Source organism: Rissa tridactyla, chromosome 14 (assembly GCF_028500815.1).
Source record: "Rissa tridactyla isolate bRisTri1 chromosome 14, bRisTri1.patW.cur.20221130, whole genome shotgun sequence".
In the NCBI taxonomy this organism is placed as follows: domain Eukaryota; kingdom Metazoa; phylum Chordata; class Aves; order Charadriiformes; family Laridae; genus Rissa; species Rissa tridactyla.
The window spans coordinates 10996644-11008710 of record NC_071479.1 but is presented as its reverse complement, the minus strand read 5'-3'; the positions used below and the strand labels follow the sequence as shown (position 1 = coordinate 11008710).

Below are 12067 nucleotides of genomic sequence, written 5' to 3'. Positions count from 1 at the left end.
ATTAGCTCTTGGCAATTAACTCCCACATCCCTTCCACTTTGCTCATCAGCGGGATCATCAAAATGCCAGCTTGAGGGTGCCTGCGGCCGGGGTTGGGGGTCCCCAGCTGGTCGTGGGGCTCAGGGTGCTGCCGCCCCTCCTAGCCTCTGCACCAGCAACCTGCTCAAACAGCCTCTGTGCTTGCAAGAAGAGCAAGAAACGCAGACGTTCAGCTGGATTTTTGGGCTCTGCGAGCAGCCGGCTGTTTGTTAGCCGTGCTAGTAAATGAAGCTGCATGCGGTGGTGTCTGCGCCTGTGGGTAGGACATGGGTGTTTGGTCCGGCCTGCTGGAGAATTCCCTGCATGTGGAGGATCCCAGGGCTGGCATGAAGATGCTTCTCTCTCTTTGGGGGAAGGAGACTGTGGGCTGGAAGGAGCAGGTCTGAAAACAAAAGCTATTGCTGATTGCCTGCAGAATCTCTCTGCTTAATGGAATGGAGAACAGAGCTCAGTGCGTTTCCCTGGCTCCCTGCTCAGCGCAGGGCTGACGTCTGAGCTCTTGTGGCCACGAGCCAAGCACTGCTGCGATGCCCTCGGCCCACGCGAGCTGCGACGGGGCACGACTTCAGTCTGCTGTGGCTGGTCTTGGAACTCATCACTGGCCGTGAGGAGCAGGAACGGCCTTTTCCAGCCCTTGTGGGCTGCTTGTTGCAGGCAGGAGCTGCAGGAGAGACTTGCAGGCTGCTCCCTGCCTCCGGTGGGGTGACAGTAAGTCTGAGAATGCAGTGAGCCAGCATGTTTCTGGGCTCTTGGGCTTCATCTGAGCTGTTGGGGTGGTCAGCCCTGACCTGTGGGCAGTTCTCATCTGGCGACTTACTTGGAGGCTGGGCTACCCAGTGGGAAACTGCATCAGTGCCACCAAGTCACGCAGTGGCTCCAGCAGCTGAGCCCCATCCTCTGTGAGTGATGCTGGCCACGCGTGTTGCTGGGACAACGTATTGCCTCGCTCGGTGCTACCGTTGGGAGCAACCTTCAGGATCCTGGTTTTCTGCAGGGGGTTAGAAACTGTGAACATGAAGTGCTTGCAGGGTCGCTTCCAGCCCGGCTTTCTGTTAGCGTGTGTGAGCCGGGCAGGAGCTTGACTGAAATGACTTGTTGGATCATGCCGCCTGTAAGGTAGGAGAGGGACTTTCGCTATGCGAAATCTGTGAGCTCTTCCTAAGGGTCCTGGAAAGGCTGTGAAGTTTCATGCTTCTAGCAGGAGACTTGAAATCCCTGCCTGCGTGCTCCTCTGGGGCTCTGCAGGTCAGACAGCTGGAAAGTCTCCAGGTCTGGGTGGAAACTCAGTGGCCAATCCCCTTTGGGACTCTCCACCTGCCGTTCTTCTGCATTGTGTCCCTTTCAGGTGGAGCACGTCCCCTTACTGCAATGCAGAAGCTGCACAGGAGAGTTGATGTATTCCAGTTTATCGATTCGCTTTCTAAAAGTAAGGATAATGGGTATAAGGTCAACGTTGAATGGTGCCTGATAAAAGGCAGAAACCCTCGGAGCAGCAAACAGGCACTGGGTTAGTTGATTCATTCATATCAGCCAGGCTTTACCCTGTAACCAACAAGCAAAGGCACCTGCTACATCTCAAACTGCTGCCTTTACCCGAGCCAGGCTTCCCAAGAAGGGAACAGGAGAAGCTGCCCCACACGGCGGTGCCTGTCCCAGCTCTGCGAGGCATCAGCCTGGCAGCGAAGGCGGTGACTGGCTTTGTGCCTCCACCTGGTGACAAGACCGAGTGTTGCATTTTAGCCTACATAATTGGATTTTATTTGGGGGACGGGGAGGGAAATCACTGAGGAGGTGTTCTGGGTGGGGTAATGGCAACGAGCAAATCTTGCTCCTCTCTGTAAGGGCGAAGTGCATAAATGGGCATCTCTTAGGTTTCTCCTGACTTGCCTTTGTAGCGCTACGTGCTGGGTCACTTGCCGTATTATCTGTTCTCCCTGCCTTTGCGCTCAGGTGGGATGCAGCCACCTGGCGTGTCCTTAGGTCCCCATGGGGTGGCTGTGCGAGCCGGCGGGCAGAGGTGCAGCTTTTCAGGGCCTGAAGGCTGTACCGAGCCAAACGCCGCCTCCCCTGCCTCCTTACCTGGGTTGCAGTGTCAGTGGGGGGGGATTTACCCTTCTCTCTTTCCCACCTCCCCGACACATAATCCGCTTAATCCCCTGACGACAGGACTCTATTACTGTCAGCTTGCGGAGCCAATGTGGCTGTCGGGCAAGCTGCCTCCTCCGTCTTGCATCAACAGAAGAGTTGGCCACATCTAGAGTCTTGGCACCTCCAGCAATGGTCCTACAAAGCAGCATAAACCCGGCTTGAGGAGACCCAGGTCTCCTCTTAGCACTGCCCCCTTGAAAACAAAACCTCTCATGTTTACGCTTATTTAACAAAGGTGGATAAACCTCAGTGCTTTTCTTACTGAAGGCAACTTTGGGAGCTGCCTCATGTTACTGCGGGTCCAGTTCAGCCACCGTGGCTATCCTGGGAGGGAATTGGGAGCCTAGATGGGAGGGTGGGAGGGTGGGTAGGGTCAGCAAGTCCGAGTCTGTAGCTGTTGTTTTAGCTCCGTGCTGAGTCTTGGCCCTGGTCTGTGCCCTCAAGGTCGCCGTTGCAGAGCGGGCTGCAGCTGAAGAAAACCAGTGTTGAGGTTTTAACATTGTGGAAATCTCCTAGGCTCCTGTTGTCTAGTCAGCTGGGCTGAGGTATTGCAGGTCCCTTCTCAGGACTGGGTGTGGGTTTAGGCCTGGGAGATGGACCTCTAGTTCCAGCTCCTGAACTCTGTGCAATCTGCATGGGGCTTGGTGTGCGACCAAGGCAATAGCGGCTTGATGCCCACCACACCTCCTTACTGCCCTCAGCTGGTGCCTCTGCTTTCTTACCTTCCACCTGACTGGCCGCAGCCTACTTGAGGAGAGGTGAACACACAGCATCCCTTCTCCATGGCCTGTGTTGGTAGTTTGGGGCTAACCACTTGCTGTGGTACTGGGATCCCTTAAATCCAGCCCCAAACCACCTTATTTCTGGAGTATCTTACTGCAGAACTTGTCATTGGGAATGGAGATGTCCCCTGTCCCGAGGCGAGGTGGGTGGCAGCAGATGCTTACATTGACTCAAGTGCTGCTTGTTGGATGTGGAGGATGAGCATGGAGTTGTCCAGTGGGCTGAAGGCAGCTGAAGTTGTGTGTTGTTCCCCAGGTGGTGGCCTCTCTCCAGAAGATCGTGCTCCAAAAACCCTGTTCCAAGGCGATGGCCTGTCCCACTTACCTGTTACTCTTGTTTCCCGCAGGGGTCCTGACAGCTGGAGAGCACAACTTTCCCTTCCAGTTCCTGCTGCCAGGTACGATGCAGATAAACAGCCAAAGGCACCTCCATGTAAGCCTGGGCTTTTGCGGCCTCTTGAGCTGTGCTGAGTGGGACTCGGGCTGGATGGCAGAGGCAGGCTGGCAGCTTGGCCCGGAGACGCTAGAGGGAGCGTAAGGTCATCCACAGACAGCAGAGGAGCTTAAAAAAGCGAGTACCTTCTGCGTTGGTGCAAAGCCAGGTCTGAGCTGTCACTGACGCCTCTCCAAGTGTGACCTTGCGAGCTCTCTGGGTGTGCGCAGGAGGCCTGTTCCGTGGCCAACCGGCCGTCCTGCAGGCAGTGTGCTCGGAGAGAGGATCTCTGCTCTGGAATGTGTGGCTGCAGAGGATCCTTTCTGCAGGGAGGTTGCAGCAAGGTCTCCGAGTGACCTAAGTGTTCAGTCCCAGGTCTTCTTTGGGGGAATCCCCACGTGCTCTGTCTCTAAGGTACTTGCAGAACTCCTTGGGTGAAGAGGGAAGATATTTATAGTAACTATCTATTTCCAGTTCAGGAACACTTGGCCTGACTCAGCCTTATGATCCTTTTCTTTCTCTCTCTTGATTCTAGCCTCTGCTCCTACATCATTTGAAGGCCCTTTTGGCAAGGTCCTCCATCAGGTAAAAGCTGTGATAGACACACCTCGCTTCTCCAAGGACTACAAGTGCAACAAGATCTTCTATGTTCTCTGCCCTCTCAACTTGAACGACATCCCCGACATTGAGGTGAGAACAAAGAGGAGCAGGGCTGGGAGGTTCCAAGGCTTCTGCACTTGCCCTTGTGTGCTGTCTGGAGAATAGCTGGGTGGTTGGACAACTCTCTGACTGTGCAAGAGCAGGACAGGGGCTCCTGATCTGTCCTGCCTTGACACCAGTCCCTGCTCCCAGCCATTTTTGACTCTTCCACACATTGCTTTGGAAGATTTAGGTGAATTTTCAGCATGCAGAGAGAGGTGTTTGCCAATAGCACCTGGTGCTTGTAGAGACCTGGGTTTGGGGAACTTGCTTTAGAAGGAAGAACAACTAATAGGACAGCAAAACTGGGGGGATGGAGAAGAGACCTGTTGTCTGGGGCAGTGCTGTATTGCTGGTTCATTGCGTCCTCTTTAGACCAGATGTTTCTGCTTGCTTGTTTTGAATTTCTGAGTGTTTTCCTGGAGGTTCTCTGACTCTCTTGAGCCAACATCTCTGTCTCTCTGCTGTCCTGCAGCAGCCCAACACTATGTCAATCACCAAGAAGTTCAACTACAAGCTTGTGAAAAGTGGCAACATTATCTTGACCGCCACCTCGGATCTGAAAGGGTACATCGTGGGGCAAGCAATCCAGCTCCGCACGGACATAGAGAACAAATCGGGCCGGGACACCGGGGCTGTGGTAGCCAGTCTGCTCCAGGTAAGCACCTGAAAGGGTGATTCTTCGGCTTGTGTTGGTAGATCCACCCCCCTGAGGCCTCTAGGAAACTGGGGCAGTTCTCGCCACATTGTGCGTCTCCTGTGTGTAACTGGGAGGTGGCAGAGAGGAGTCCAGACCTCTGGCTAACTCCAATTTCTCTCTGCCTTCCTGGGGAAAGAGCTGGTAGAGTTTGTCTTGCTTGTGCCAACTCAGTCTCTCATATAATGATGGGTATTTCTGCTCTATAATATGCACGTTAAGTTTTTGCTTGTGCTTATTTGACGAAGCAGTTGGGTGGTTTTGTCTCCTGACTTAATGTTTGTGGGAGACAGAGGGCCATTTGCAACCTTTCTGCTAGCTGTTATTTTCTCCTGTCTGTGCAGAAAGTGGCTTATAAATCCAAGCGCTGGATTTACGACCTGAGGACCATCGCGGAGGTGGAAGGTTCGGGAGTGAAAGCCTGGAAACATGCAGAATGGAAGGAGCAGATCCTTGTTCCGGCACTGCCTCAGTCCATTCTGCAGGGCTGTAGCCTCATACATATCGACTACTACATCCAAGTGAGTACCTCGATGCTCCTGGGGAGCTCCAGTGGGCTGTGCCGCAACTTCTGTGCTCCCTTCTGGGTTGAGCTCGATCGCTGAACTCCGTAGCTGTGTGGTGAGGGTGGCCCTCATATCAGGTGAACCTTCCCAGTGCAGTGTATAACGAAGAGGATGCCACTGTTTTTCCTTCTCTTCCAGGTTTCCCTCAAGTCGCCAGAGGTTTCGGTCACTCTCCCCATTTATATTGGTAACATTGCTGTGAACAGGGTGCCCATGAGCCCCTCCCGGTCCATCCAGCACATACCATCTGCAGTGGTACCCAGTGCCCCCCCAGAGGAAGAGGAGGCTGCCAGCGGTTACCACCCGATGGACAATGTCTTGATCCCCACCAAAAGCCATTCCCAGCAGCAGCCGTTTAGCTACGCCCCAGGACTGAGCTTCCAGGAGATAAGGGTGGACTCGGAGCAGACGGGCTCCCCAAACCATCCCACGCTCTGCCTGTCGACGGGAGCCACTGTCCCTTACTATGCTGAGGGGAACGTGGTGCCGGTCCCCACGGCCAGCTCCCTCATTTTGCCTCCGGAGTACAGCACATGGGGCTACCCATACGGTGAGCAGCCTGAGATCTCCACGGACTGGCAGCATGGTAGTGAATGTCTCCTCCTACAAGAGTCTCTTTGCTGGCTGCAAACTGGGTGGCAATATAGGGATGTCAGCATGCCAGGGGCTGATGTCAGAGGGGATCATGAGATCTCTCTGCCTGCTTTAGCCTCCGGAGGAGTCCCCTTTCCAGCTGTAAAAGCTGGCTGTCCGTTCCCACGTCTACGCCCGTGCCTGCCCTGGGCTTGTCGTGAGAGGATCTCCCTGTTCTTAAAGGAGCTTTCAGCCTCCCACTGATAGAAAAACTTCTTGGCTTGTGGTGAGGCTGGTGGGAGCAGAGCCAGGAAAATGATGTAACTGAAATCTTCTGTCTGACTTGGAGTGGGCCTGCAGCTGGGCTGGAGACACAAGCTGTGGGGGCGGGAGCTGAGAGACTGTCCAGAGTGGAAAAGCTTGGGGAAATCCCAACACGTTGGATTCCTGGAGCCGTGCTCGTCCCAGGCAGCTGGGGTGGCAGGGACCAGCGGTGTCTGTTGGCGCAGACAGACTGTTAGCACGGTCCTACCCAAATAAACCCATCTGTGGCACCGGAGTAACGAGACACTCGATGTGTCACTTCGGCCCTGGCTTGGGGCACACGGAGCACGGGTCACCTGTGATCTGGGGGTGCTGGAGTACCTGAGGATGCTTGTGAAAGAAGGGGAGGAACAGAACAGGACTTTGAGGCGCTGATTTTAACCCCTAGGTTAGGTATTAGGTCCTGATACCCTTTAGGTATCAGGACAGGGATGGGACTGGCTGACTCAAATTCTGCGTGTGCAGAAGGGGTACCACACGCAATCCCCATATATTTCAGTGGGGCAGGTTGTAGGGTCCTGTAGAGAGAGTCCCTGTGTGCATGCCACGTGGACGTGTTAGCAGCGTGCTTTACTTCACCGAGTTACATAGGCTGGGGTGAAGGGAACCTCCCAAACACCCACCGTAACCACTCTTATTCTTTCTTTCCCCCGCAGAGGCGCCTCCATCCTACGAGCAGAGCTGCAGCAGTGCCAACTCCAGCATCAGCAACGGCAACTAGCCTCCCCTGCTTGGAGCCCCGCTGGCGCTGCCCACCCCCAGGCGCCACGGCTCGCCTGCCTACTGCAAAGTCTGGTACAGCACAAGGCGTCTTTTTATCTCTCTGGCTGCTTGTCGGGGTAAATGGCACATCCCATCCTGGGCTTTTTAAGTCTCTTTCTAGGGAGGGGGGAAAAAAAAACAAAACGGGCAGCCAGAGCAGCCTGTGTGTGTGTGTAGGAGAGGTCTGGGAAACTGAACCAGCCATCTCCTGCTTCACCAAGTGCTGGAGAACCGGTTTTGCCCCAGGGATGCCCTCTGCAGCAGCCTGTGTTTAAAGTACTGTAGTCAACACTAACTGCTTTACTATCAAAGCACCTGCGATGCCTTATCTGAAATGCTCCTGACTTGGCATGTCTCCACTGTAGGCAAAGGCTGGGCTGTGTGGACTTTCTCTTCTCTTTTAGGGGCCGTGTGCTCTCCAGAAATGGTTTTGACAGCCCTTCCTCCTTGTCCTTGTAGGTCCTAAGGGTAGCTGAAACAGGAGGTTTCTTGGAGTAGGCAGGTTCGGAAGGTCAGGGACTCTTAAAAAGCCAAAAGCACAAGCCCTCGCTATACCTGTGTTGTGGGGTGAGTGACCGGCAGCCTCTGGCCCTCTCGCAGGGGGCTGCACCGCTGCCTGCCTGTGGAGAGAGGAGAGCGGGCTCTGGCAGCGGGGAGCTCGCTGGGGCACTGGCTCATAACCCAGGAGGCCCTGGTGAGCTGTGAGGGAGAGCCCGCTGCTCCCGGGGGTGCCCAGCAGCAGCTTCTGGCCTTTTTCAGCAAGAGCGACTTTTCTCTGAAAAGCCCCGTAGGAGACAGTCAATCCATCCTTGCTCGCTGCCGGACTGCGGCGCCCGGGATGAACAGCACTCACCGGTCTGCAAGCGGGGGGACCACGTGCCCCCTGTCCCATCTCCCACCCCTGCAGGGTGCTCCCTCCATCCCAGCTGCGGCTGCCTTCGGCAGGCCAGAATTACATGACAATCAAGTTACAAAAGTCTGTCCGATGCTACCTCTGAGTCTGCCCAAGGACCCTGTCCGTGGAAGCCCTTCCCTGTGGGACGACCCTCCCTCCAGGCTCGGCCGGGCGTCTCCACGCCGCCCAGGCAGCGCGCGAGGTGCTTGGCCTGGGACTGCTCTCGCCGGTACTGGTTTACCGCTCGTGTCCTGAGCTGCCCCTCGAGCCACAGCAGGATGCGAAAATGGGTGAGCGGGAACACAAAGTGCTCCGCTTCATTTGCAGCCTCTGCTGGACCTGGCAGGTCGGGGGAAGAAGCTGGTAGATGTAAAACATTTTTCTTTTGCGCTTCCCCCGCCCCCCGACCCCGTCTCCTTGTTTAGCTTTTTTAGTATCGACTGCCCAAGCTGAGGAAACCACAAACCAGATACTTTAGAGCCGCGGGCATCCAGCCACGGCTGAAACTGTGGAGTGGAGACCTTTGGCACCTCTGAGAGTTGGTCTCCACGCTGCCTCTCGCTGGGCGGGCGATAGCTACCAAACCTGTTAGGAGCACGACAGCCCCTGCCTCCTCACCTCGGCCCGCCTCTGCACACCCCCAGCAGGCAGCTGGGGACAAGCCCTGCTTTGCACTCTTTCTTTGCAAATGCTTTTTATTTTCTTTTGTATTATTTCTTTTTTTTTTTTAAGTGTTGAACTGCTTTAAAGATAGCGTAGAGAAGGTGCCGTTCTGAGCAGTGCTGGCACAACATGCACCAATGTTGATAGAATGATTGTCATTGTCCCTGAATATATATATATATATATGAGATGAAGTTCTGTTTTTAATGATTGAATTCATAAATACAAATTTTAATGCTGTATTTAATAAATTATTCTAAGAGAAATGCTGTGCTTTTTCATCCATTTCTGATGTTTATCCATGTGCCTGTTCATGCCAAATCCAGGAATGCACCTTGCCAATTTCTTGCCAAATGAAGCAAGTTTTTTTGCTCTCCCCGGGAAGGATGGGGACCTCGGGGAGAAGACGCACGGTGCAGCCTGACCGTGGAGCTGGCTTCCTTGTTCCAGGTGGTTGGAGGGAGTTTGGCACCATGTGGGCTGGGCTCTGGAGAGAGCAGCCACCGCACTGCTGCTTCCCCTGGCCCTGTGTCCCCAAGCCGTGGCTTGTCCAGGTGGCCTGTGGGTCTCTGCTGTCTGACTGGAGAGGTGACCGGTGGGGAGGGAGGGGAGAGTGGAGGAGGATGGAGATGGAACAGCCAAGGTCTGGCTGGAAGGGCTGGAGACCATCATTTCACTAAGTTTTGGATAAAAATGGAAGAAGGCTCCTCCCTGCACCCACAGTTTGGCGTTACCATCGCTGAAGCATGTAGGTGTTGCCCAGATGTTGTCATTGCGAGTAGCCTGAGGTGTGTCTCAGATGTGAGGATCCTTCTTCGCCCTCTGCTCAACTTACGCTTCTGCCCAGCTTTTATTATTTCGGACTCTCCCCTTTGCCTGGTGGCCTGTGCCTGCCACGGAAAGCATTCTTGATACGCAGGGAGTCAAAGGCAGGTGCTTGTTTGTTCTTAATGGTACGTCTCTTCCCCAGTCCTCTTCCTCATCCTCCCAATTAGTGAACCTGTTTTGCCTGGCTCAGCCCGTAGCTCCTCTGGCCTTCCTTGCTGTCGGCAGTACGTATCCCTCCTTTCACCCTCAACTCAAATCCCTTCCACGCCTCTGGAGAAATTCCTGTGAGCTGTCAGTGCTTCTGGACATGCTGAGTTGGGCTCCTGACCCAGCTGGGGCCTGGGAGAGGCAGCTTGTGCCGCGACTGGGTTCCCAATTCCCTGTTCTCCATCCTTGAAGCCAAGCTGCTGGTGATGTGTCCAGGCCGTGTTCCTTGGCTGGAAAACTTGAATGTTGTTTGGTTACTGTGGCCAGAGCCACTGGGCTGCCCTTCTAGACCCCCAGACAGTGTCTGTCCTCCTCGCTTAACCTTTAGAGTTGGGGATGCCCCATTCTTAGTGGGGACCATGGAGAGGAGAGGCCAGCTGTATCTCACACAGCTCCTGTGCTGTGCCCCACGTCTCTGCAGTGTTCCTGTGCACCCAAGCTTCCTCACCTGAATTATATTTGCTACAAACTGGTCCTTCAGCACCTCTCGCTGTACATGGGAGTCCCCTTTGCAAAGCAAGGAGCAAGCGGGCATCTTCCGCCGGTGAGGAGTGTCCATCTCCAGTGTCCATCTCCGCAGGCTGCTGTGAAGGGAGAAGGAAGGATGAGAGCTGGACCTCATGGTGGTCCTCGTTCTTCTGGATGCTGGGGCTGGGCACGCACAGCTCCTGCAGGGAGAGGCCTCTCGGAGACCGTGGAGGCGGCTCTGGCCAGGGTGCAGCAGGTTGGCACCCTCCGGATGCCTCTGAGCAACCTCGCTGTTGTGCAAGCGGACAGGAACAACTGGCAAAGCGCTGTGGTTGCCAACGTCCCCCAGCGCTGCGGCAGGGAACCGAAGCCTGACACAAAGATCCTCCCTCATGTTTCAGGGACCGCTTTGAAACGGTCCGGGACTGCAGGATGGAGGAGTTAGTCCAGCTCTTCTTAAACCTACCCGCAGCTGTGGCCTCAGGGCGCAGTGACAGCAAGGTCCTCAGGGTAAATGAGTACTTTGGATGAGCACGATGGGGCTAAAACCCGTGTTTGGGTGTGAGCGTGTTCCCCTCTGGAGAGGACGAGCGGACAAGTCCCCCTGTGCTCTGCCTCGCTGCTCCCTCTTCTCCCCAGCCTCTCCGGCTTCAACCTCTTGAAGTCCTGGGGAGCTCCTCCAGGCCCCGGGTCATCCCTCTCTCCTCTTTTCAGGACTATGGAATAAAGAGGGAAAAAAAAACTTTTTTTTTTTTTTTTTTTCCAAACCCAGCTCTGGGTAAAAAAACTTCAGCGCGCAGGAATTCATTCCAATTCCTGGCTCAAATTTGCAAGCAATTGTTTTTTGGTTTTGTTTGAAATGGGGAGGGGAAGCGGTGGGGCGCGAGTGAAGCTTGTGAGCTAATTGTTTCCAAACTCAGCATTCAATGGAAAATACCAAAAATATCATCTGTCCTGGGGGGTTTTTTGTTGTTGTTTCTGTTGTGTGGGGTTTTTTTTCTGCTGCTTCTTTTTTGTCCTTCATGGCTTTGTTCTTGTCCCGGTCTCCACATGTGCCGCCTCCATATTTTTGGCTTTTTCAGTGTTGTTCGTGTCCTACCACGCTCCGCTTGGGCACCTGCCGTCCCGCTGCCTGTGGGAGATGGGGAACGGGGAGATGGGGGGGCGCGAAGGCTCTTCTCTTTGCTGGACAGTGATTCTTTTTTAGCTCTCCACTAAACTTTAAGTAGTTTTGTAAGTAAGTATTTCCTGCTAGGAAGTTTTCCTGTTGAGCCAGCACAAGAGAGAAGATAAAGGGTGTTCTGGGGTCTGTTTGGTTTTTATGCTGTATTTTAAAGTATTTCCAACTATCTGCAACAGGAATGTCCCATCCCTCCTCCCCAGGAGGGACCGGTGGGGCAAAATTCTCAAAACTTGTGCCCTTTCTTGTACCAATACTCGTGGCTGTAATTCTTTATTCCTGTGGTTCTCTTTACAGATTTGGGGGTTTTATACGACAATATTTGTGATGGCTCTGTACAATCTAAGACTTCTGTGCAATTTATTACTGGGTTTTAAAATGTAAACATGTTTCCCATGGCTGCTTCTTGGGAATATTTTTTTTTGTCCTGGGTTTTAAACCACCAAATGTAAAGAACTGAAAAAAATGTCAATAAAGCTTTCCTTTTTTAAGACCGTGGGTGCTTTTGCTGGGGGTGAATGTGTGATGAGCGCCGTCTGAGCGCCCATACCTGCCGGGAGGGCAAGAAGCAGCTGCTGGCTTTCAGAAGAGGCATACACGTCTACGGCTGAAGCTCCAGAGCTGATTTATGGCTGACGCTAAAGCAAAGCCACGTCTCCTCCAAATTATTGGGGAGCCGCTGGGGTGGGCAGAGGTGTGGGGGCTGATCTAAAGCCTCCCTCACTGCGGTGATGGAGGAAGATGCAGCTGGAAAGACCCCCTCTCCCAGGCGGAGGAAGCACCGGGGCAGTTGGGTCGTTCTC

At 54.1% G+C, this 12067-nt stretch overlaps 1 protein-coding gene across 2 annotated transcripts in view; it reads left to right on the top strand.

Moving 5' to 3' along the window:
* Nucleotides 1–11747, top strand: part of ARRDC1 (arrestin domain containing 1) — a 40056-nt gene extending 28309 nt beyond the window's left edge. The window contains exons 3-8 of one of the 2 annotated variants that reach the window (XM_054220964.1): nucleotides 3317–3367; nucleotides 3938–4092; nucleotides 4577–4759; nucleotides 5143–5319; nucleotides 5503–5914; nucleotides 6918–11747. In XM_054220964.1, the coding sequence (XP_054076939.1) occupies nucleotides 3317–3367; nucleotides 3938–4092; nucleotides 4577–4759; nucleotides 5143–5319; nucleotides 5503–5914; nucleotides 6918–6982 (1043 nt within the window). In that variant the 3' untranslated portion in view covers nucleotides 6983–11747. Of the gene's footprint in view, nucleotides 1–3316; nucleotides 3368–3937; nucleotides 4093–4576; nucleotides 4760–5142; nucleotides 5320–5502; nucleotides 5951–6917 lie in introns of both variants that reach the window. The other variant, XM_054220963.1, reaches the window with a different exon arrangement.
* Nucleotides 11748–12067: the final 320 nt, after the last annotated feature.